Genomic DNA, 25633 nt, shown 5'->3' with positions numbered 1-25633 from the left:
ATAAAGTAGTTTATTTTGAAAATTGAGTCATTTTGGCACATCCATTTTCTGTACCGCTTATCTTACACAGGGTTGCGGGGAGCCTGGAGCATATCCCAGGGAACTCGGTGCGTAAGATTTTGGCGCATACAATAAGTGGTGTTTTATTCCTGGTCCTAGAGTACTCCTGCACATTTGCGTATTTTCCCTGTTTCTAACTCACTAACTGAACTAATCAGCTACTTAACCGGCTTGAACTGAGTCAGACTGGGTGAGTTAGAGTAGAGAAAACACTAAAATGTGCCAGGGTTGAGAAACTCGAAAGTACACGCACTTATATATTATGATTAGCTACGGTCCATAAAAAAAACCTCATTAGTTTGCTGGATAAAAAGCATCTCCATTATCATCTGCCATGCAGGGATATACACAACATAAATAGCAGTCTGTTATGGTACATAATGGTACGGTATTTCAGGGAGCTGTCTGAACATTTAGATTATAAAAGAGGCAGGTCTTTTTACTATATATTCACATTCCACCCTATTCCTCTAGTCTATACATTATAAAATTATATATTCCTCTACAAATAACATAATAATGTATGGAGCCTTTCATGAAAAGTACACTGCTGTTTTGAGCACCTACAGAACCTTTTGTGATATTGACCTTTCAGCCCCTAAAATAATGGTGCTAATGCAGGTAGACTAGTCTGCCAGTTGAGGTAATGCTGAGGTAATGTGTATTTGATATGTGTCCCTCTGAAAAAGATGGAGAGAGTCTGAATTACTGTAAATTCCTGGGTCATGTTTTTCTTTGAGAGACCTAAGCACAAATTAGTACATGAATTCCTGTATATAACTCTACCAAAAGACTTTTCTCCTCAAATGGAGGCTTCTAAATGTCCTAAAATTTCTCCTAACTGGAGCATCTGTCACTTTGAGGAATGAATTCAAAATTGCAATTCCATTGCCTATTAACAACACTTGTAGGAATTGCATTCAGTGACTGTTACTCTCCAGTTTCCTCTGTGTTCCCCTGAACCCCTTAGATAAGATAGTGGTTTGGGGATGCAATGGTTCTGGAAAGTGGCATCTGTCTCCTCTATCTAGGGTAGCCTTTCTAACAGCCTCTGACATTTTTCCCTCTACTTCTCTAGTCACGTGTTTAGGCTCCACTCTAGAGGGCAGACATTCTCTCTGCTCCTTCAGCTGCATAGCCTCAAAGTCTTCTGATGAAACTGGAGCGATCAGGAGGTACTGCAGTGAGGTGATTCAGAATGATCTGAACAGTAAGACTACCCTGCTCTTTTGCTGTTTACATTGTGGTTAGATACTCTGATTTGAAATAGTGTGAAAACTACTGGCATTTATATATATTTTTCACACAAAATGCTTTTTTCACATATAAGATTAATCATTTAGATTTCATGTAGATTTCCTGATTTCATGAAAAGAATGCTTATGAACATACTAGTAGCTCAGGAGGTGCAGTTTCTCATATATATATATATATATATATATATATATATATAGTGTCAATCTGTGCACCAACACAGAGGTATTTTTATTTTATTAACTTTAAGAATCATTATATTTGGATTTTTATGTTCTCTACCTTGCTTTGCAAATGAAGTGAAGATACTGAGCCGATGTAGAAGTTGGTATTCATAATTTGGATTAGTTGGTATTCATATTTTGTATTATTTTAAGTTCTCCCTGTGATCGCATGGGATTCCACTTGGTTCTCCAGGTTCCTCCCACCTCCTCAGTGGGACTGACGAGTCTACATTAGCCCATAGATGTGAAAAAGTGAATGAGTGTGTGTATGGTGCCCTATAATGGAATGGTGTCCCATTGTATTCCCTCTTTATGCCCAGAGTTCATGAGATATACTTTGGATCCAATATCACCTTGACCAGGATAAAGCAATGACTAAAAATGATTAAATGAATAAAATAACGAATGGATAAGAGTTAATATGAGCAAGTTTTTCTTTTTCAAATCTCTTTTCCATTACACTACTCTATCATAAACTATGTACAATGTCTGTTGAGCTAAAGATATTGTATGACTGACTTTGCTAAGTAAACCTTATTTTTTATTTTATTTATTTATTTATACAAAGTTTTCGAAAAACTATTAATTTTCCCAAGCATATTATGCCACACTGGCATTGGCTTATCCACAAACAAAACAAATGTTAGATCTGTGGCTTTTGTGCTTTTTAATGAAATTGCAATAAATTTTCCTAAGGCTATCATAACAGTAGAATTCCCTAGCAATATCAGCCAGTATTAAAATGACCATGGCTTTCTCTGTGGGTCAGTTTCTGACTCTGGCAGTGTACTGCTTTAAATTTTGTATGTATAATCTTGAGTAATGGATTTCAATACTTTTGAATCTGCTATCATCTGAATGTTTTCACTGACATGAATGAGTTGGTAGAAGCAGTGTACTCTTTGGCCTTAAGAGTTGCACAAGGCACAAAGCAACAGTGAGCACCTTCATGTTTACTCATTTTCATAAATATCCATCTTTACCTCATCATGCGCTACTCAACCAGCTTGCGATTGCCTGTTGAGGCCGCTGAGATGAAAATGTGATGCAAATATTTGGCAAAGGACCTGGGCTCATAAAAAACATTCCTAACAAATGTGTGCTATTCTAGGGTAGGCTTTCCTGCATCTGTATACATGATATTCATTAACATATAAAAGGAGAAGAACTGGCACAGTTGTGTATAATTTAATGATTTGCAGATTACTCTATGCTTCAACACTAGAGAGCACCATAACACACTGTACAGCACAAAAAACAGGGTTTCTGTTCCAGTCATTCCAGCAGGTGAGCAGTTTTCCTAAACAAAGGATGTTCCATTAACCCTGAATTTACCTTTCAGTTTCAGAAATCCATGTGTACTTTTGTCTTCCAGAGGACAACTTACTGCCCTTGCAAATAAAAACACATTTAGGCATGCTTAGTAGAAAACTAGCACTACTTCCTTCTTTTTTTTTGCCTGTTCAAACAAACAGAAGGCAGTGCAATCAACAGCACTAGGTTTCTTTATCAGTGGAAGTTCTCTGGACTATGAACAGACATTTAGTTATATATATAACTAAATGATGCTCACTTTATATGTGAATTAATCCAATCATTTTAGAATTAAGGGTTAAAAATAGTGCCAATTAGGTAGCATTTCTATCTAATTAAAATTCACTAAATCAACTCCGCCCATCTTTTTTTTAATAGTGCTGTCCTGCTATATACATAGAATGATCATATCTGTAAATGGCTGTGAAGTATCTCATGAAGTGTCTTTTATGCTAATTTAAAGTAGTCTTTTTAGTATATGCCATTATTATTTAGTGGAGTACATAAAAATAGGAGTGGGTGAAATATCTAAATTTAGAAGGGCTATAAAGTAAATAACAATTTAAATCTAAAAAGCTATAAAAGAGTCACATCTTGATGCTCTCCAACCTCAAAGTGGGGGAAACTTTGATGCGGTACATGCAGCCATCGAAGAGAAAGGGCAAAGTATTAATAAACAGAGGAAGAAAAAGGGAGGGGTGACGAGGCAATGTGTTGTAAAAAGTAAAACAGAGGGAGGGCAACAAGTTAGTAGGCGAGAGAGAGAGAGAAACAGTGAAAGTTCTGCCCTCTGAGAGAATCAAAAGCAACAGCTGTTCAGGACAGACCCACCACAGGGTGCAGAGCTGCCAGTAGTGACAAGTTGAGGACTGGACAACTGTGAGGAAGGAGGGATGAAGAGCAGGGAAGCATGCACCTGGATTAAAAAGTGAGTCCTACTAAATATGTGGTATTCAGGAAGGGAATAGAGCAGGAAACTACCGTGTAACTAGGTGGTGCTAGATGGACATTTAGAAGAGGAACTCTGACAAATGAGGAATGAAGCATAAAAGCAATGGCACAGTACCTGAGAGATAGAGAGAAGTAGTGAGAGACAGAACACCAGAGAGAACAATACAAAGAGAGAGAGAGAGAGAGAGAGAGAGACAGCAGCAGAAACAAGGGGGTGGGAGACACACACCAAAAAAGGGCTTGAGCCAGAGCTGGAATCAATGCTTGCTGGACAAACGCACAGACGCCAGGGGAGAAGAATAAGGCAACAACAGACAGACAGTGCAAGTGAAAGAGAGAGAGAGAGAAAGAGAGAGAGAGAGAGACAGAAACAAACAGACTGATTTGTGAGGGGCATTAAACAGAACAGGGTGCACTAAGGACTGGGTAAGTGTATTAAAGTATGTGCAGTATGTTTTGGGGTTAGTGGTAGTGTACAGATTTATAGGAGTGGGTGAATAGGGAGTGTCCTTTATTTGAGGCTATGGAATAGAGCTGCAGCTGAACACAGACTGTGAGCTGTGGTGTGCTACCATGTCCACGGGCCCCGGGCCCCGAGAGGCCCCTCTGCCCAGAGAGAAGCTGTTGAAGGAGCCTGGTGTGATGGTGGGGAGCTCGGCACATAGTCCTGTGGGACTTCAGACACTACTTGACCTGCTGGTTGGAGTCTACCAGGAGTTCCAGTCCTCCGATACAGCCAGAGATAGATACATCAGCCGCTTCCTGCAGTGGGGTCAGTAGCACTCCCTCAGTGTGGGTATGTGTGTGAGTGTGTGTTTCGTTGCTTGGTAACTGTGTTGAGCTCCACTGGGCTCAGGAAGGATGTAGCTGGGAGGTGAACATGAACGCAAGGTCGTGAAAGGGAACACTGTTCTGAGGTGATGTGGTCATGTGAGCGCGAGTATGCCAAAGTCACCATGTGTCCCAGAACTTCAGAAATCATCACAAGACTCTTTGAATATGTGTATTTGTGCGTGTGTGTGCTGGATGGGGGCAATGTTCTTATATCTTGGTGGGGACCAAATATCCCCACAAGGATAAGAATATCAGACAGTTTTGACTTTGTGGGGACATTTGGCTGATCCATGCATTTTTTTTTTTTTAAACCTGCTGCATTTGTATAAAAAACTAAAAGAGCCAAGGGTTTCCTGTTGGATACTGATGTTAAGGATAGGGTTGGGTTTACATGTAGGTATTTACACTTATAAGCCACATTAATAATTGTGTCCTCACTGTGTCTGTGTAGCTGATGAACCAAAGACCTATGATTTAACCAAAGATTTAAGCTGAAGTGCCAACTGTCATTGGTTTATGACAAAATTAGCTGCCCCTGCCACATCCATTTGTGCCCCACACACATATACACACTGTTCTGCTCACTCCGTACATGGAGGTCTGTTGGCCATGATTTTATGACTTCATGAGGGAGAAGCAGCAGATATAGCCAGAATCAACACACGCACACACACACGCACACACACACACACACACACACACACACACACACACACACACACACACACAGAAACAGGCTGTTACAAACACACTTGTCCTCAAACACTCTAGTGTACTGTTATGCTCTACATGTACAGTCAATATAGGCTGCTTGATGTAAGACACTTTAAAGAATGATATGCATGACTGCATGTGTGTGAATATGTGAGAGGTGGCACAATGCCAGAACTACTGAATCACTGGGTATCTAACAGGTGCTGGACATACCAGTGGCCACTGGACAGAGCAAAGCCCCAGCAAAGGCTGAGTTATTTTTTGCTTAAGTTACAGTTGAGTCTCCAGGTCCCGCATAGTGTCAGCTGCCAGTACACAGTCAGTCACCCTGTAGGCTTAGGAAAACTTGTTTAAGTATGTCATGGATAGAGAGAAGAGCAAGAGATATTAATTTGCATTGTCTCTGTTATAAAGATATTTCCATTTATGTGGCCGGCAGGCTGCTCTGCTCTGTTCCACTGAAGAGGGGAAGTGGTAAACAGGAGGAAGGGTGTGGAGTGATTCCCATCTTTCCACAAGCATGCTGAGGCCTCCACATCAGCATCATGACTGTGTCACTGCCCCCAATGTGGAAGCTGAGTGGCTAGGGCTGTTAGGATAAGTGTTCATTCAGCAGATGACACTGATTAAAGAAGTCCGAAAACATGGATATATTTTAGTAAAGTAAAAATATTCAGTGGTCTGAGTTTGCAAGGCTATAAGTAAGGTTTATGGAGAGTGGTATGCTTTGTAGCAGATGCATGAAGATTAATATTGCATACCTGCAACTGTGAACTCAAGTTAAAGTAGAACTCCACAAGAAAGATTCACAAAAATCACTCACTGCCTTAAATCACTCACTGATGTTAGTTACTGATGGTAAATTAGTGCCACTTTCACCACGGAACCATGTGGGGAAACATTAGCAAGGGCTAACTAACAGCTTTATACCTAATCTATGAAATGTTAGCTAGTATGATTAAAGCTATGCTGCCACAATACAAACTGCCTTGATAAATACAGAATGAACAGCTAGATGGTGACAGTGATGATTTTAGGTCTCACTCTCACTGTCACATTTGTTAAATTTCAGATTTGTTAGGAATGTAGATCAACTTCTTGATCCTTGATGCTGTCTGATACTAAAAGGCCAGCTTATGAGTTTACAAATATATTATTATAGAGAAATGTAGTGATATAGTGTTTAAAAATGTAGTAGAAGATATAGATTTTTGTATTGTAATGTAGTATTAGTTGAAGGAAAAACTCAATTGAAGTACAGAATGTTCGAAACAGACTTAATAACATGATGAAGTTTTGTTATGCCCCATCTCTGCATATAACTTCTTGGTCCTGCTGGTGCTTAAGTTTATACGCATATATTTTAGTATCACTTCTTATTGTGTTTACAGAAGAAGTTGTATAAATAAATGTATAGACCTTACAAATCATACATATGCATGCACGTTGAATCCTTCCTTAAGGAACCGAAGTCAAAACGTGCTTCCTTCATGTTGTAGGTACAGAAATCCAGATCACCGCAATGTCTTTTGTCTCTAGAAATGAATGTGTGAACACTGTGTGTGTGTGTGTGTGTGTGTGTGTGTGTGTGTGTGTGTGTATTGGCTAGGGGGATGAAAAACATTACTGATAATTGTGTCTCAGTAAATTCAGTACAATGGTGTAAAACATGAGCACTCATACATTTATTGATCAGAAATGGATTTTGTATTGAGCAGGGATTTGGACAAGTACATAGTCCATAGGTTTATTTAAAAAATGTGTAATGCTAATGAATGCCATACTTCTCATGCTTGATCAGAAATCATTACTCACTTCTCTTCTCACACAATAAATGCAATCAAGTGGCTGTGTATCATAGTAACAGCCATAACATAAAACAACACAGTGAGGACTTGTCATAGATTAGACCCTTCTCTTTCATACAGTTGTGCAAGAATTAAGTTTCTAGCTAATAATCTTGAAACGTTCCCTAAAATTATATTAACATTCACATAACCTACATTGTCTCTTGAAACTTTATCTACTCACTTTTTTAAAAGGCTCGTTATCAACCAACATCCGGAATCCTGTCAATCAATCATTACACCATGGAGTGTATTAACATACAGTAGTCCCAAAGCAGCTATTGGCAGGTCAGCTGACAAGAAGAGATTTTGAAACCTTGTACACTTAGTAACTGTATACCTATCTCTAATTTACAATTTTTTAGCAAAATAACCAAAAATGTACAGTATTGCCTATACAGGTAACTGATAACACAAGTTACCTGTAGTTTAACTGCCACATTTCAGGTGACTTTTCTGTCCTAATGAAGCACAGTGAAATGTCTTCTCGAAGTTATACGTGATTTCTGATTAAATAGCACTACCTGTTTGTTTTTTTCCCCTTAGATAGCCATGCTACCTACAGTTCAACTCGAGACTCTTCATGACTAGCTGTTGGCTGCTCTCTTTTAGAGTAGTTTAACCCATTTAAGTGGTCAGTACTACTGTGTTGAACTGGTCTTATTGTTTCACATGGTGAAATTTTGGCATTTTCTTCTTTATTGACAGACAGTTTGGCAGCTAATAACAAACTGAACTGATTAGTCTTATTTCACTAAGGCATATAAATATCCAACAACTACCTAGCATTCACTGTGTGAGAAAAGCACACTTAGCTATCAAGGTTTAAGACAGCTTTAAGTAGACTGACTTTTACCACTGTGTTTATTAAATTGGCCCCTTAATCAGCACTATCTTTGCAGGAAGCCTAGGCAAAGTTAAAAAGTAAACAAAAACATTTCCACAGTGCTTTGGTGAAATATATTTACAGTTTCTTAAGGTTGAGGTCTCAAAGTATGTTATTTTGGCCAAAACCCAATTTTCATCTTTTCTGGCTGCCAGAATTCAGCCACAGTGACATATAATGGGTTTTCCCAGGCCAACATACATATATATGCTTCTGCAAGCTGGTTTGCATAAGGAATAAAACATGACAGGGTTCTGAAATGTTTTATTCCTATACCACAGCGATATACCAACAACTGCAATTTCATTTTTTTTAAATGAATGATACATTTTGCTTTTTAACCATTTATAGTTAAAAGTTAGTTCCTGTTATTGTTGAAGTTACAGCAGGTATAAGCAGAGGTTTCCTCAATAGCCTCTCTTTTTTCTAAGTTAATAAGACAAAAACAGACAAAAAAAAAAAGAAAACACAGCTTCTTGTGTTACGTAGAAAACAGACCCAGCAAAGTCCTCTGTCCTGTCTTTCTTGTGCCAGAAAACTTACAAAGTGTTGACACTGGGGACTGTTTCCATAAATGTTAAATTTATGGAATATTTAGGAAAATTTAAATAATAAACTGGCTCCTTACAGAAAACCATGTCAAAGATGATATATTTTTATATGTAAATAACCTGTTTTTTTAAACTCATTTATCATTGGCCTTAGATTATGTAGATCGTCCATCATACAAATCCCTGTGAATGAGCTATTATAGAGAATTAATCAACACTTTCTGACCAATCAGATTTCAGAATTAATAAGTATAACATTTTCTTTCATCTGGACTTAGCAGCTGATTGTCACAGGACTGTCAGTTGTCTGTTTGGCATTGTAGATGTCTTGTGGGTCTACTTGTCGGAGTTTTTGCAAAAGGCAAAAACAGCACAGAGGGTCTACTTGCTAGAGTTTAAGCAAAGTGAAAAGATAAGCATTATGAAACATTTGTGCTTTGTACAAGGTTCAAAGTACAGAGAGGTTACTTAAGTATCCAGTCATCGCTTCAATACAGTTACGTCACTTTCTAAACACCTCTGGCCATGGGAGTGGTGGAATGGGACAGACTTTACCCAAAACTCTCTTTCTTTCTATTCCAAACCCATTCCCCTCTCTGTGTTTATCTTAACCCCTCTTAAATCAAACCTCTTTCAGCATATCTCTCTATCTCAAACTTCTTTTATCGTCTCTATATCCTAAATCTCTTCCAGTCTCTGTACCCCAAATATGAGGTTTGTCCCACAGCTCTTCTCCTTTGCTTACTATTGTGAGAACTGTTTGGGACATGGAGAAACACTTCTGGAAACTTCTTTCCACTAAAACAGTTTACACTGTTGCCTTGCTCTCACTCACATTCCTCTCGTGTATGTGTGTGTCCGTGTGTGTGTGTATGAGTCTGCAATCCAAGGCACTGGAAAAACTTGCCTTAAAAAAGTCTTAGGCAGTGGCAACCTATTCTTAGCATCATCTGTTCTATTTCTGAACACGTCTTTCTTAAAGGGGAACTGTTTTGCCCTTATTATACGGGAATAGGCTTGACTCTTAATGAGAAATGGGATCATCTAAAGGTACAAATAAGGAGGAAGTCATTAACAACAGCAACAAAAAAAATTGCCAGTGGAATACCTGAAAGTCATGGTTCATCAAGTGATCCAACGGGGAAAAAAAAAACAAAAAAACAAGGAGAATGCAATTCATTTTCAGCCATCATTGATGATTATATAAATGTCTGAAATATTATAAAAGTGTATAGCGTTCTCCAATATCACAAGAAAAACATTCAAAAGATTCATTTTTCACTTGTGAAAACTTGCAAAATCAAAGTGATTCAGCAGGACCGTAAATGTGATGTAGCATGCAGAAGTCTGATTTATCATTTCTGTTTCCTTTAGCCACTTCCTGGAATGCAATCACAAGGTCATTAATAAAATAGGAAAGTTTGCACAAGAGTTATTGCTGGGAACTGAACTCTTGCTGAAGCACAGTGTAGTAGTGCAATTATCTTGTCTTATGCCAAAAGGTATACTAGTCCCTGTTGATTGTTGATCACCTGACTTGTGCCTGCAACTTGATCTTGATACTGGTTTACATATTTGTCTTTATTGCTACATTCAGTAAAGCTTTGTATACCTGCACTTGCGTCCGTACCTGCATACCTGACAATGTTATTGTTTCTACAGGGACAAGTCATTCACTGGGATATTTATGGCCGACACTCAACATAATCTAAACCTAATATTGAATGGATTAAAAAAAAACTTTGTAGTTATTTAACAAAGAAAATGTCTAATCTTTGACGTGGTGAATGATTCTGTAAGCAGACGTTCATTTAATAAGTTCATGTCAAGTTTTCCGCCGCAGGAAAATCTAAGGATGGAGGACCTTGCAGTTACTCTGATAATCTTATTAACTTCAAAAGAACTTTTTATAGCTGCTATAGTGTAAGTGATAACAGGAACTAGCTTGTTTTGCTAACATTCCACAACGTTAAGTGTAGCTATATGGATAAAAACTGTGACATGCTCTTTAAAAAATAAAGAATTGTAATAATTGGTAAATCACTGTAGAATAAGATGGGGTCACACCACCCTATAGTTATTTTTATGCAACAGCAAGCCCTATTGTGTTTTAATCATTACGTGAATTGCATTATGGTAAAGGACCCGCTGGGGTGGCAAGGCTTATTTTAATAGTGTCGGCCATGTGGCCACAACCCTGCTATTTCACCTGCCGCTTCACCTGCCTTCACCACAATACTTAACTTGTATAGAGAGATTTATTAAATAAAGTGACACCAATCATAGCTGACATTATTGCACTCCTTGTATCCAACTATAGCAGAGCCTCTGGTGAGCCAAGTGAAGAAGACCCGCATAAAAAGGGATGATTTCAACATCTTGAAGGTGATTGGCCGGGGGACCTTCAGTGAGGTGAGAGGCTTGAGACTTTGACTTTTTATTGTTTAATACACAGTCTAATACAGACAAATGTAGTAGATATAAACATAGAAATATGCAGTTGGGTTGTTACAGGTCGCTGTGGCTAGAATGCGTGACACTCAACAGGTCTATGCACTGAAGATAATGAACAAATGGGACATGCTGAAGCGTGGAGAGGTAAAACACTTTACCTCCTCCTTAAGCCTTCTGTATGGTCTTATTATTTTTACTATAGTATCATACCATTAAGCATTTCTCTCCCTCTTGTTTTCTTTCTCTCTGCATATGTTCAGACAGCATGCTTTCAGGAGGAAAGGGAGGTTTTGCTAAAAGGGGATCGTCGCTGGATCACCGAGTTGCACTATGCCTTCCAAGATGACAATTACCTTGTATGCTTTGCTAGAATTCACACATTTCATCTACTGTACTTTTCAGCTGGCTCTTATCAAATATATTAAGTGTCACCATACACTCTGTACATTAATAATGTTATCTGTGTATTTTTCTGTTGTAGTACTTAGCAATGGATTACTATGTTGGTGGAGACTTGCTGACGTTGCTTAGTAAGTTTGGTGACCATATTCCAGAGGACATGGCTCAGTTTTACTTAGCGGAGATGGTGATGGCTATTGATTCTGTCCACAGACTGGGCTACGTCCACAGGTAGATGTGTGTGAGCAGTAGATCGATATGCTGGTTAGCCAATAAAATTAGCTGATAATAAGGTTCTTATCTGCATTGGTGGAAATCACAGCAATACAGCACTATTAATATCTCTTTGAATGTGTAGGAAAAGTCATGAAATTTATGCTATTTTTGAACAAACACCAAAAAAAGACAGTTTGGGGAAAAAAACCCAGTTTATTTGGAAGGTTTAGTGGTGTCTCTTGGATAGCTGTGGTTTTGTCAGGATTTGAATTTAAACTCTGATGACTGAAAAACTCTAGCGTCACTTAGAACTTGCTAAATCCCCTTCTTAGAAAGGTCACTGTTTGAGTTCATGTTATTGACATGTTTTAAAGTTATAAGTAGTTATTAGTAAGTATTTATGAAGGGCCTGTGTTTTAAAATATATATTGTATATAATTTTTTATATGTATAACTGTTTCTGCTGTTTATTTGACTGTCAACACAGTAATGCTCTGTTTACCTAAAGCTACTGGTGTCTACTGGTTATCACAAGTTAGAGCACCTTAAAATTGTTATCATTATCAGTGACAAAATATTTACAGTGGATATAAAAGTCTACAGATCCCTGTTAAAATTGCAGGTGATGTAAAAAATGAAATCAAGATTAGACAGAAATCCTGACTAATGCCCCAGTCCCAGCTGAAGAGAAGCAGCCTCATAGCATGATGCTGCCACCACTATGCTTCACTGTGGGTATGGTGTTCTTTGGGTGATAAGCTGTCTTGCTTTTACTCTACTTTTACTTGCTGTCTTGCTCTAAACATGGCAGCCTTGCTGATAGGTTTTTGCCCTGTCATTTCATCAGTTTTGAAGGGAGTCCTATTCTTGGTAATGTCATTGTGGTGCCCCATTTTCTCAACTTGTTGATGATGGCCCTCACTGATCCATGGTACGTCTAATGTTTTGGAAATTCATTTGTACCCCTCTCCTGATTGATACCGTTTGACAATGAGATCCCATACATGCTTTGTAAGCTCTTTGCAGACCATGGCTTTAGCTGTTGGATAAAACTGGCAATTTTTAATAGGGGTGTGTCGACGTTTTACATCCACTGTATATCAGTCAAGCCCCAGTGCGTAGTATTATATTTGGCTGTATGATGATGGGGTGTGGTATAAAATCTGTGCTCTTTCCTCTAGAGATGTGAAGCCTGATAACATCCTGCTAACTGCGAATGGACATGTGCGACTGGGGGACTTTGGGTCATGTTTGAGACTGCAGGATGATGGCTTGGTGAGGTCACAGTGCTTTATCCATGAAACACTACAGGCTTAAGCTCTCATAACCCAACATCTGGCCACATATGCTCTTTCTTTTGAGTATTTGCAGTTGATCAGACTTAATAAATGTGTGTGAGTAAAGAGGAGACGTGTCTGAAGGTATGTGTGTGTGTGTGTGTGTGTGTGTGTGTGCAGGTTCACTCTTCGCTGGCTGTAGGTACTCCAGACTACCTGTCTCCAGAGATCTTGAGAGCAGTAGAAGGAGGAGGAGGATATGGTGTAGAATGTGACTGGTGGGCTCTTGGTGTGTGTGCGTATGAGATGCTACTGGGGACCACACCCTTCTATGCAGAGTCTCTGTCTGAAACTTATGCAAAAATAATCCACTTTCAGGTAAATGGAGAGAATGAGACATAGATAGACAGGGATAAATATTAATGTACAAGTCCTCACTCATCAGTTCATCAGTAACAGAAGAGAAATGGAATTTGAACGTTATCTTGGCTTGTGTATGTATTTGTGTCTCTACAGGATTATTTTGAGTTCCCTGCATCTGCTGTGGAGATTTCCGAGGAGGCACGCGCCCTGATCACAGTTTTGCTATGTGACAGGAACGAGAGGCTGGGTGCAAATGGCTCTGCAGATTTCCGGAGTCATCCTTTCTTCAGCGGACTTGAGTGGAGTGCCCTGCACCAGTTACCTGCTCCCTATCAGCCTGAAGTTTCCAATGCTACAGACACCTCCAACTTTGACGTGCTGGATGACTGTCTCAGTGAAACAGTACATACATATCCACTGTATTTTATGGTATTTTATTGTCCAGCTATGGTCACTGGGATCTTAGGATAGTACCTGTGTGTCTCCATATGTTTTGTAGGAGACTCTAACTGATGTAATGGACAGAGCACCTACAGGAGTTCACCTAGCATTTGTTGGATACTCTTATACAGCTACTAGGTGATAATTCTCTATAATAATACTTATTGCCTTCATTATTAATGATAAATTCATCATATGGTTATGTATCTCTTTCTTTCTTTTTTCCTGATTATTTTTTGTCAAGTTTATTTCATTACATTATCTGGTCCCCAAGAGAAATGCCTGTTGCACAAGCAAGCTAATGTAGTTTCTAATAAACAATAAAACAACAATTATGCTTTTCCCAAATAGCTGCTGTCATCTTCTACAGGGACTGTGTACTTCTTTTATTCCTTTATTCTTCTCTTACAGAGAAACAGGAGCTGTGGACCGCAGCCAAGACATCATGATGGAGATTGATCAGCAGCCAATTCTAGAGTCTCTGTACCTGCAGGAGAAACTGGTATAAGAAAACAACCTCAACAATGACATTAGTCTAATATTCCATTATCCTTTCACCAGGAACTTATTGTCTCTCAAACCTAGCTCCACTAAAAATTTGTAATAATAATTTTTAAAAAAAACATGCACATTAAATTATTTCATACCCCAGTCAGCCAGTGATGCAGTTGGTGTATTTTACATAAAAAGCTATATTGAGATAAAAGTATCGATGATCCTATCGATCACCAGTCAATTCTGACTAGCACTTCATCCATGTTGGTTTCTTCTGGGTTCTCCGATTTCCTCCCAACTCCCAAATACATGTTGGTAGGTGGATTGGCTACTCCAAATTGCCCATAGGTGTGAATGAGTGTTTGAGCAGAGTACTGCAATGCACTGGTGACCCATCCAGGATGTATTCTCACTTCACGCCCAGTGTTCCCAGGATAGGCTCCAGATACACCCTGACCAGGATAAAGCAGTTACTGAAGTTCAATGATTGAATGGATGGATGGATGGATGAATTAATGACTTCTCCATCTTGTTGAGGCATTCTATGGAGGACAGGTGTACATTTATGCTTTCCAAAATACACCATGTTTTTACCAATCTCCTCAAATCACACAACTCTTTAATAAGAATGAGCATATAATATAAAAAACAGAGCATATAATCCTTTTCATACAAAACCTCATTTTGGTGATTATGTAAAAGTAAGGCATTGAATTGCCTGTGATACCAGCTCTGGACAACACAGACTTTTTAATGGTGCTCTAGATGACAGTAGTGAGTGTGTTTGTGAATATTTCAGAATCAAGTGTGGCAGCTCAGGGAGCATCATGAGGTGTCAACACAGACAGATTTTCCCCTGGCCCTTGAACACAGTACTGTAGAGTCTTCAACCACATCAGATACAGAACAGAGCAATGCCCAAATCCAGGAACTACAAAGGTAAACTACCCGTCCCACTTCCCTGCTTTGCGTTTACCTGTCTGCTCCTCATCTGCCCTACTTTTCTCCCTAACCCACTGCCTTACAAACCACATTGCCCTTCCTGGCATACTGACCTACTTGTCTCCAAGGCTGAAAATACATGTGAGCACACTTGTGGGCCTTAACAGGTGCTTGCATACTTTTGTCAAGCCTGAGAATATTTCACATAAGAGTGCTTAAGCAAGACCATATCCACAAGTGTGGACCTTGGAATAGGCTTTTATCCTCCTACCTCTCCTACCTACCCAGCTTCTAAGCCATTTATACCACCTCTTCCAATTAGCTGTTATTATACCACTCAATTGCTAACTGACGATCTTGTTCTCTCAGGCAACTGAGGGAGGCTGAGCAGAGAAACAGAGACCTGAAACAAGAAGTACAGACCCTCTGTGACGAGATCCACAGATTCAAGGTCCAGCAGGACAAAGGCAAGACACAAAGCCATAAGCTTACAAAGGCTGAGGCATGTTACATGGTTTTATGAAACTGGTTATTTAGTAATCACCTTTTGAGCACTTTAATGAGAAGAGTGGCAGATTGTAGGGTCACTGAAGCATCGATAGTACCATCATAATGTTAGGCCATTTCACACAGGCTGTGTAAAAAAAAATTATCATAAAAATTCAACGGAAGCAAAGTAAAGAAAAAGGCATTCTCTGACAGTACATGATTTTAAAACCAACTATGTTTAATTTCTTTTTTTGCATTAAATCTAAATAATTAACAGAAAGTGATAAGCACATGATTTTCAGTTAAAGACAGCTCCAAGCCATTTTTGTATCATTACATGAGGAGCTTTTTATTTAATTAAAAACATAAGGCTATAAAAATAATGACATAAAGAACAAAAAAAACAGTTTGGAAGCCAAATCTTTTTGTTTCGTCTGTGGCATTGTTATTATAAAAAAAAAAACAGTAAGCATGCAGCCATTTAAGACATGCAGTGATACAAACACAGTAAGCATGCAGCCCTCTTTAACTGCAACTCATGTGATTATAACCTTCAGTTAAAGATGGCTGCAAGCTTACTGTGTTTGTATCACTGCATGTCTTAAGAACCCATATGGGATGGCAATGCTGAATAATTTGGGAAGCAGAATGTTGGGCCTTTTTGTTTAGCATATGACTGCCAATGTCCTCTGTTGATCTATTGCAGAGCCCATGAAATTAACTGTACTTTCTTCTGTCAAATAACAATAACAGTGGCCACTTCCTGTGTCTCTCTAAACAGTTGAAGCTTGTTTTTAGATCTGTTATGTGATTTGATGGTTCTTTTAAAGATGTTTTTTTAACAGACACCATAGCACAACGAATGAACCTTTCCTTTTGTGGTACAAAGGTCTTGAGTCAGAAACTGTTTAGTTTAATTATAACTAGTTAAATCATAACATGAAACCTATCCTTTTGTGCTCAAAATTGTTGCTGATTGGTATCAGATGGACATAAACCAACTCCCCCACACACAAACACAGTGGAGCCAGTTGTTATGCTGCGAATGTTTATGTTTAAACCTTTACCCAGAGAACAGTTATAAATGTGTCATCCAGGAATAGGCCACTGCAAGTTCTACACCAGCACGCGCCAATCAGAGTGTGTGCAGCCGTTCTTCACCCAGGCCTCGTGACTAGAAAGCAGAGCGCTGAATCACCTCTCACTGCCTCCTGCTTTCACAGCAACAAGCCATTCATGAAGAAACAAACCCTACAGTACCTTCTTATGCTTTACATGTGTGGAACAGGCACTAAGCTCTCACTCAATTACGCATGCCACCGCACAGTAAAGCATGACCTTCCTTCTGTTGTGTGGCTTAGTGGCCTGCGCATTCCTCTCTAATGTGTAGTACCTAGTCATGGGAGAAAGGGACGTGTATATGTGTGTTTCCGTTTTCCACAGGACTGCACTAATGGCTCTTTCTCATCTGACCACAGAACTGTGTGTGTGCCCATCGCCTGTCTTTCTGCCTGCCTGCTGTGTGGAGCCTTTCAGGGATGTAAGCCTGCCTCTTAGCTTCCTCTCTCTGCTTCTGTGTGAATGGAGCAGAACCATCTGTTTAAGATACAATATTCAACATGGCTCATCCAACAGTGCACGAAAGTACCCTGAACTCGAACACTTGATTCTGTAAATGACTAACTCCTCTTGGAAGACTGAATCCATTTATAAGGATTGATAGATTTGGTTTTAGGTCATTTTTTTCCATTTAAAAGACAGATTTCATTAGTAAGTCTGTGAAAAACTACTGCAGGCAGCGTTACATATGAGCTCAGTCTGTGACGTCGGCTAACTTCCAGTCACAGAACTTGTGTGCTAAGATAGTCAGCTAGCTAACATTTTAATGAACAAAATCACAGTTCTTTGGCTAATATTAAATAAATTGAGAACATGATAATGCTAATGAAGACTTTGATACTAGTGTCTTGTAATAAGAACAAGCTAATTTAATAGCTAGACTAGACAGCTGCTTCTGTGCTAATTATACAGTATATACAGCACAGTTGTACAGCAGCAAGCAATGTCAAAAAATACAAATTGATAACCGAATTTACTGTTCTAAAATTCACTGATTACACTCATTGCTTTTCTGTAATAGGGTAGTGCAGGGGTTCTCAAACTTTTTTCAGCCAAGCACCCTTAACAGTAAAATAAAATCCACAGACCCCTTCAGTACATATTTATTTTATGAACATTTATAAAAGTGTGCAATCATATTTTGTCTATTTATTAGAGACATAGAACTTTTTATTGCTAAACTTTCCACTGACAGAACACATTAAGTCCAAGCTGTCATTCTTTATAGTCTACTTGTTTTTGAGTTATGAGGTTTGGAATAAACCCATTTTATTCAAGTGACCAATCAAATGGGCCAACAATGGTGGGTTGTGATTTTCATTGCTGTAACTAAATTTAAAAATCACGGACCCCCTGCCTGTGCTTCACTGACCCCCGGAGGTGCCTTGGCCACACGTTGACAATTACAGCACAGGTAATAGCACAGACAAACAGGACAGTGGAAGAGGACACAGGGTGTTTCCAATGCATATGCATACATATTCATCAATACTGATATTTTTATGAGAGTAAACATATAAAGAAAGGCTATTTCAGTAGTTTCTTGGAGAGAACAAAGCAAGTACTAACCCAGAAGCCATTACCTTAGTTCTGTGCTCATTGTGCTTCGCAATGCTGCGTACACTACTTTTCATGCCTGAACTGGTGACCTGATGTTTGCAGAACTCAGCAGTGCCCCCTGCCTGCCATTACCCACTAGTGAGGCCTCTGCTGCGCCACCTGCTGCTCTTCCACAGGGTGAGTGTAGTAACATCTCATAGCACATCTACACTTTGCCTTCACACACTGGCAATTAATAGCTAGTCATGATATTAGGTTTAAGAGCTCAACAGTGAAACTATTTGGGTGGACAATGCATTATATCACAAGGTCTCATTGGTGGAATAATATGACAGATGTGTGGGCAACCTATTACACACTGGCGTAGGGAAGGGGCACACAAGGCACACACAGAATGCATGAAATGTAATTATCATGCTGCTGGACCATCAACATTAGTGAAATTGAATAAATGTACAGAAACCACAGATAATGTGTATCACTGACATTTTTTGGTGATATAGTTTCGCTCCTGTGTAATCACCTGACATGACTGCCACTGATAGGCTGCGTGAATCTACAGTCTGGGCTCAAAAGAAATCAGGCCCAGCCTCACTTCTTCATCCGTTCATGTACAGTATATACCAGCTGCCACTGACAAGCATCTCTTTGCCTCTTTCCATCTCTCAGGTGCGTTGGCCACAGGTGAAGACTGAGTCGTACTTGCTGGTGTGTGCAAAAAGCAGAGAACTCCAGATGTGGGAGTGCTACCGCAGTTCTGAGCTCTCCTGAGTGCTGCTGTGTGAAGAGCCAATGTCGGGTTCTCTGTGTGGGTCCAGCATGATTGTCTGACATCCTCAGACAGTTTGTATAGTCCAGTCTCTAAAACTCTCCACACCTTATTCTAAGCCACACTGTTGAGATCCACCCTGTTGTTAACACCATTCAGGAGTACTGTATGTGCAACTGGGGTTCATTCAGTAACAAGTAGCAAGCTTAATTTGTTAATGTTTACTTTATAGGCCTCATTGATTTTCATTGATTTTGGTTTCATGCAGGCTGACACTTGATTGCACTTGTTAATGAAAAATGGGTTTATGGTCTTTCAGTTTGTATGATACTCCTTTTATACACACTTAAGCTTTTGAAATATAATTTAAACAAGTACCATCTGATATATCAAAGTGTGTGTATCAGGCACTGACACTAACACACATTAGCGTAGATACAGACAAAAGAAAAAGAGGAGAGGACATAGAGAAAGACCACTGAATCCCAGGTGTGCTGTTATAATGCACTGTGTACTGAAGAGATTTTATTATCTTTTGTACAAAGAAAGTATTGCACATTTAAAAGCTATAAATGTTAACTAAGTATTACATATTTATTACAGGACAACTCAATTTTCTTTTGTCCATAAAATGCTTGAGTGAACAAATGCTGTTTATGGTGTGGAAAAGACTATTATATTATTACAGAAGATTATTATATCTTTATTAAAGTGTTAATGATGAATAACAAAGTTTTTTTAATCAAAAAATAAAAACTGTGTGCATCCAAGAGAATTTAAGTTCACTTTCACTTTGTTAATTGCGCGATTGTAATGCACTGTTTTGGGACAGCACAGTTTAGATGAATTATCTGAATTATATTTTCAGGTTTTTGGTGCAGAATATTGGATCTTGTATTACAAAACTTCTCAAGAAAGATTTTTATTAAAATACAAACGTTATTAACACATATAAAAAATAATAACCAAAGTAATGATTATATTAACTGTACAGGCATAATGAACATGACATATTAAGAAGTATGAGAAGGAAATATGTTAAAGATGGAAAAACAGTTACAAAATCTGATATAAAACAGCAGACTTTACCCCAATAAATTTTTTATACACTGTCCACCTTCACATACACTATATGGCCAAACATTTGTGGACACCTGACCATCACACCCATAGGTGGTTCTTCCCCAAACTGTTGCCACAAAGTTAGAAGCACACAATAGGATGTTTTTGTATGCTGTAGCATTACAGTTTCCCTTCACTGGAACTAAGATGCGTAAACATGTTCCAGCATGATAGTGCCCCTGTACATAAAGTGAGGTCCATAAAGACATGGTTTGCCAAGGCTGGCGTTGAAGAACTTGAGTGGCCTGCACAGAGCCCTGACCTCAACCCCACTGAACACCTTTGGGATGAACTGGAATGCTGACTGTGCCTGACCTCACTAATGCTCATGCTAAAGCACAAATCCCCACAGCCACACTCCAAAATCTACTGGAAAGCCTTCTCAGAGTGAAAGAGTGGAGGTTATTATAATGGCAAAGGGGAACTAAATCTGGAAAGGGATGTTCAAAAAACACATGTGGGTGTGATGGTCAGGTGTCTACAAACCTTTGGCCATATAGCGTATTTGTATAACATCATGCCAGTGGGCCTACATGAAGCTGCCTGCTCGTGTTATCACGTATGCAGCGGCAGCAGAGGCTCAGAGAAACAGTGCGTTGGGTTTCACATGTAAAACGCTGTGGTTGGGTAGAGCATGAAGGGCGAGATGCGGGGCTGAGTGGGCGTTTCCTGCATGTGTTTGCGGTAGTATCTGCGCAGTGCAGGACTTTCCGGATGCCTCTGACGCACGTGCATGAAGTACTCGTCGGGCCGGCTGGAAGTGAAGCCGCAGTCCTCACACACAAAGATCTTGGAGCGGCGCTGCCGGTACGCGTACTGCTGCCTCACGCCATGGATCTTGCGCAGGTGAGACTCCAGCGAGCAGCGCTGCGTGAAAGCCTTCTCGCACAGCTCGCACCTGTACGGCCGGATACCTGCACACAGGGGTGTGTGGGTGAGAAACGGAGGGCTTCTAGCGGGTACAGATCTCTGCAAGAGGTGCGTGTGTAGAGTGTCGTCACCTGTGTGTGTGCGCATGTGCCTCTTCAGGTCAAAGGTGTCGTTGAAGCCTTTGCCGCAGTACCTGCACGGGTGCCTCTTGATAAGGCTGTGGCACTTCAGGTGTCGCGTCAACATGCGCTGGAGTGGGAAAATTTTATGGCACACAGGACACTGGAAGTCTCCAGAGCTGGGGGCAGGAACCTGACCGGGGGAACAAGACCGGGGAAGAGAGGGTTAACCTTCAGGAAAGATTTTTTTTTTTTTGTGGATAAATTCTATTTATAGCCTCTTCTCTTAACGTCTTCTCTTGAACTGTAATAATAAATAAATCTCAGCAGAAAAATATTTATTTCAGTGTTTTGTCCACTTAGCAACTCGGAGAAGGCGCCCACTTGACACAACGTCGTGATGTCATAAATCATAAATGTAAATTAGTGAAAAAGTTCCAATATAAAAATACATGTAAGAATTTTAGAAATGAACTTTTTGGTTCAAAAGTTTTATTGTGATGTCTATTGTTTTAAAAAACAATAGACATCACAATAATTTTGGTCTTTGTCCCAGAAACATCTTTTATTTGCACTCATACCTGTGTACATGCATCTACCAATACCAATTATTTCATGCTAATAAATGAAATAAATGTTAACTGTGTTATGTATTATAAAATAGATTTAAAGTTGTTCGGTGGAGTGGACTAAGTTACCTTGGCTCTGGTGGCTGAGGCTGGATCAGACGAAGGAACTGTCTGAAAGAGACTCTGAGGAGGCTGCTGAGAGTGGCAGTGCTCAGGACTCATTGTTCCTGATTCATTACTGCTGGACACATAAGCTGCCTCTAGGTCAGCACTGCTGGATGTGTTTACCGGTCCAGAAGGAGCACTGTTTAATGTCGGCACTGACTGCAGACCGACAATGCCAGGTGCCTTTACTGCCACTGCTGAAACAATATGAGTAAAAAAAGAAAACTGACATGTTAACTAATTAAACTTATTTGGTTATTTTTTAAAAGCATATATTCCTTAACTGGTAGTTGATATGAATTACCAGTAACTTCACTGAATCTAGAAAAGGTATGTAGTTACACAAGTGAGAAATGTAAGTCAGGACCTGTCGAAAGTGTTTAAAGGATTTGAGGTACTCAATCTATTCATAATGATGGATTATAGTTATTCTAATCTTAAAGAACGAGTTTAATCATTTTTAGAAACATGCTCATAAATACATGTTAAAAATGTTCAGATAATTAAAAAATGGTAGAGCATGGAAGAATGTTCTGAAACACTGTCACATAGCATGGAATATGCAAAAAAAATGTAGATCATGCAATGTGAAAATAGTGGAAACATTGATTTGAATTTTCAGTTAAATTAGGAATAATAGATTGCTTGTTTGTAAAATTGAAAGTGTTAGAATCTTGAATCATTTTATATTTTAACTGAATCAGTAATCTGATTCCAGTGTGAGCTGGCTAAGAGTTTGTGGAATGACAATCGTCACAAGATGAAAATACCTGTACATTATAAAAGTATTTCGCTTCCAACGTTCTCTGCTAATTCTCTGCTAATTCTCTACTAATTACGCTACAATAATCTTAATATGAAAACTGGGCCAAGATCACCCAGATTCAGGTCTTTAAAATGCAAAAACTACATAGAATAGACTAAATGCACTGCTCATTCCTTTTCTTCATTAGCTGTAATTAATTTTTAATGGCAAGCCATTAGGCGTGTTATGTTATCTCTGTGGATCTCTAGAAACTTCTGCATTACCTGCACAGATGTGATTGATCCAGGATGAGTTTTGAGCATCTCCCCACGTCCATACACCGCACGCTTCTCGCTTCCTCCTCACCAGAAATGAACGTGGCATCCTTGATTTTCTTTCCTTGAGCCTCCTTTGAACCAATCTAACTGATTATGTAGCTTTACTTACAATCGCAACTCAAACTTTAACTCGACTCAAACTCTAACTGGAACTGCATCTACTCCACCACATCACCTTAAACCTTGCAACCCCTCACCTGTCCACAGACACTGTGCTCACAGCTGATCTGTGCCTCCCTCTTCACTGTAATCCTCCTATGTGTGTGTCTTCTAACCATCCTCCCCCCCTCACCCTATTCAGCGGTTAGAAAGCGCAAATCTCAGTGCTCATTTCCATACCTCTGGAGGGAGGCCACGGCAGCAGACACACCTGTGTGTGTGTGCGTGCGTGTGTGTGTGCGTGTGTGTGTGTGTATGTGTGTGTGTGTTAACTGCTGCCCTGATGATTTTGCATGCCAGGTAGTGAGAATCTGGTCTCTTCATTCAACTGGTCCTTCCATGCAAATGGCCCACTGGCTCTGCCGTCATGGAGGGCACGGCCTGCCTAACAGGAGCACGCACAGCTTGGACTGCTAGTAAAATTTGGCTTTTATTTCTCGTTCCATATAATTGTCTGCTGGGTTTGAATCACCTGGGCCCAGACAAAGGCCATTCAAATCTCTCTTTTACTGTTTACTATCTGTTAACTACCCGGTTTAGAGAATTGAATGAATCTCTCTCTCCCCAATTTACAGGTGGCTTTTTCTTTTGTTGCACAGTAGAAAGAGTGAAAAAATCATTCCCGCCATGTCCGGGAGAACTACCAAACTTGAAAATGTTCAAGTGTTCAACGGATAAATTGATTGTATACATATTTGAATATAAATGGGCATGGAATATGTTTAAACACTATAGCTATGTGTTATACAGAGATGAGCTGAGAGGGATGAGCGTTAGGCTCATTACATTGAGCTCTGACTGGCAAATATATCTGCTTGCATCATTGTCGTGCAGCCTGTATGCAAACCGTCTCTCTGCCTCTTGGATAGCAGAAGATGATGCCTAAAAGTAGTTGAGTTTTCACGAACAGATAGTTTATAATGATTATTTAGTAAAATGAAATCACTAGACCACATAATTACAACATCATAGTTCAAATGAGTAAAGTAGACTACTTCTTAAATACATACTTTGACTTACCATTTATTGAACCTTTCAAATTTGAATTCAAATTTTTACACTTCTTCAGATAAAATGAAAAGAGTTAATGTGAATGAAAAGCAGCTCTAGGTTCAGCAAATGGGGCCTACTGTTGTGTTTATTCATGGATTATTAATTATTAATTAATTATATGAGGGCATCTTAAATGAACCAGCCAGGCATTTTCCATGCATCATTTAGGTTGTTGCTTATTTCTAAGCATAGCTACTATTACACACACACGCACACACACACACACACACACACACACACACACACACAAAACATGCTAACTACTTGTATTTACACAAAATGAGAGGAAATGTCATACAATCATTATTAAAGACTGTTTAGTTCCTGCATAAGTCTGATTCAAATTAAGTCTGTTTGACCAAATTTTAGTAGAATGAGTATAGTCTGACACTGATATCTTTTAACTGACTGAACCAGCACTCAGCAAGTTTGTATTTCCAGGTTATCTGAAACATCACAGACTTAAAAGTTGTGTACTATATTCAATCCACAATGCCTCAGTCAAGATCACACACGTTCACGTTACACTGGAAAATATGTTTGTTTTTTTTTTAAATCCAATATTTTTACAGATCAAGTGTTTCAGACCAGTAGCAGCCCAGATAATGAAACAGTATTGGATCAATGCATATCTAATACTTAAAAGTAGAAGAAAAAAAAATCACAAATCAAAGTTTACACTAATTCAATTCTGGATTCTTAATAAAAGACAAGACATTTTATTGGTATATAGCTTATATAAATATATATTCAATATCATATGCAGTCTGTATAACAGAAAATGAGTCTCATCCATTAAAAACAGAGAACAATTAAAAGTCAAAAATTCCATTTTAGATATATTCACTTTAAAAGCTATATTTATAGTTTCACTGTTTCACTTCAGTTACTTGCCTTTCCCTAAATGAACTATCGTTTTCTCTGGGCCTGTGAACAGTGGGCTGGTGGCCTCAGTCTGAAAGGCCACTGTGCATGGTACAGTACACTCACTGGCATCTACAGACGCTCTCTAACTGTATGCAAATCCTCTCCTGACTTGCTGCCCTCTACCCTCAGACAAACACACAGGAAGACTCACTATTTCTGCTAATGTGTGTGGAAGTAAAGTAATGATTCTAATCTCATAATTACTTGTTAGAACTAAAGAAGGCAAAATATAAGCTCTTTGATTCAAAATGTATAGGAGATGCTTCTATTGTTCTACCAAGTGTACTTTGCAGAGCAAACATAAACACTTGGCACTGAACATTGCAGTTTTGCATAGTTATTTGAACAGTGACCAGTGAGGGAGGGTGCCGTGTTTGACTTTTAAATGTTCCTATTTCTAATGTGAA

At 39.1% G+C, this 25633-nt stretch overlaps 2 protein-coding genes across 7 annotated transcripts; one reads left to right on the top strand and one right to left on the bottom strand.

The window, feature by feature from the left end:
• The first annotated feature begins 1013 nt into the window (after window positions 1-1013).
• LOC113543441 (myotonin-protein kinase) lies at window positions 1014-19852 on the top strand. Of its 5 annotated transcripts, none has more exons than XM_026941601.3 (15): window positions 1014-1270; window positions 10956-11047; window positions 11150-11233; window positions 11350-11445; window positions 11571-11719; window positions 12886-12979; window positions 13162-13359; window positions 13498-13746; window positions 13844-13923; window positions 14197-14287; window positions 15080-15219; window positions 15592-15689; window positions 17190-17251; window positions 18493-18567; window positions 19060-19850. In XM_026941601.3, the coding sequence occupies exons 3-15, from the start codon at window positions 11165-11167 to the stop codon at window positions 19159-19161; spliced, it is 1503 nt and encodes a 500-aa protein (XP_026797402.1). In that variant the 5' UTR covers window positions 1014-1270; window positions 10956-11047; window positions 11150-11164; the 3' UTR covers window positions 19162-19850. The 5 variants fall into 5 exon arrangements, with proteins under 5 accessions (XP_026797402.1, XP_026797400.1, XP_034168336.1 ...); XM_034312445.2 differs by lacking the exon at window positions 1014-1270 and adding an exon at window positions 2174-3780; XM_026941598.3 differs by lacking the exon at window positions 1014-1270 and adding an exon at window positions 2174-4575 and having other exon boundaries at window positions 10959-11047.
• Window positions 19853-19965: 113 nt separating this feature from the next.
• Window positions 19966-23885, bottom strand: zgc:171929 (uncharacterized protein LOC100124596 homolog). 2 transcript variants are annotated; one of them, XM_026942025.3, is made up of 4 exons: window positions 23034-23885; window positions 21969-22201; window positions 21283-21463; window positions 19966-21195 (listed from the first exon to the last, which is right to left on the bottom strand). In XM_026942025.3, exons 1-4 carry the CDS (start codon window positions 23131-23133, stop codon window positions 20885-20887), a joined length of 825 nt encoding a protein of 274 aa, XP_026797826.3. In that variant the 5' UTR covers window positions 23134-23885; the 3' UTR covers window positions 19966-20884. The 2 variants fall into 2 exon arrangements, with proteins under 2 accessions (XP_026797826.3, XP_026797825.3); XM_026942024.3 differs by having other exon boundaries at window positions 19966-21463.
• Window positions 23886-25633: the final 1748 nt, after the last annotated feature.

Source organism: Pangasianodon hypophthalmus, chromosome 17 (genome assembly GCF_027358585.1).
Source record: "Pangasianodon hypophthalmus isolate fPanHyp1 chromosome 17, fPanHyp1.pri, whole genome shotgun sequence".
Taxonomy (NCBI): Eukaryota; Metazoa; Chordata; class Actinopteri; order Siluriformes; family Pangasiidae; genus Pangasianodon; species Pangasianodon hypophthalmus.
Note: the sequence above shows the minus strand (reverse complement) of the source record. Positions and strands in the feature narration are given on the sequence as shown.

Coding starts and splice junctions, on each gene's coding strand:
- LOC113543441 (XM_026941597.3), top strand. CDS start 4,377: ATGTCCACGGGCCCCGGGCCCCGAGAGGCCCCTCTGCCCAGAGAGAAG. Junction 11,048..11,149: donor GCCGGGGGACCTTCAGTGAG/GTGAGAGGCTTG, acceptor GGGTTGTTACAG/GTCGCTGTGGCTAGAATGCG. Junction 15,690..17,189: donor CAAGGTCCAGCAGGACAAAG/GCAAGACACAAA, acceptor ATCTGACCACAG/AACTGTGTGTGTGCCCATCG.
- zgc:171929 (XM_026942024.3), bottom strand. CDS start 23,133: ATGCCACGTTCATTTCTGGTGAGGAGGAAGCGAGAAGCGTGCGGTGTA. Junction 22,202..23,033: donor GATCAATCACATCTGTGCAG/GTAATGCAGAAG, acceptor ATATTGTTTCAG/CAGTGGCAGTAAAGGCACCT. Junction 21,464..21,968: donor CCTCAGCCACCAGAGCCAAG/GTAACTTAGTCC, acceptor TCCCCCGGTCAG/GTTCCTGCCCCCAGCTCTGG.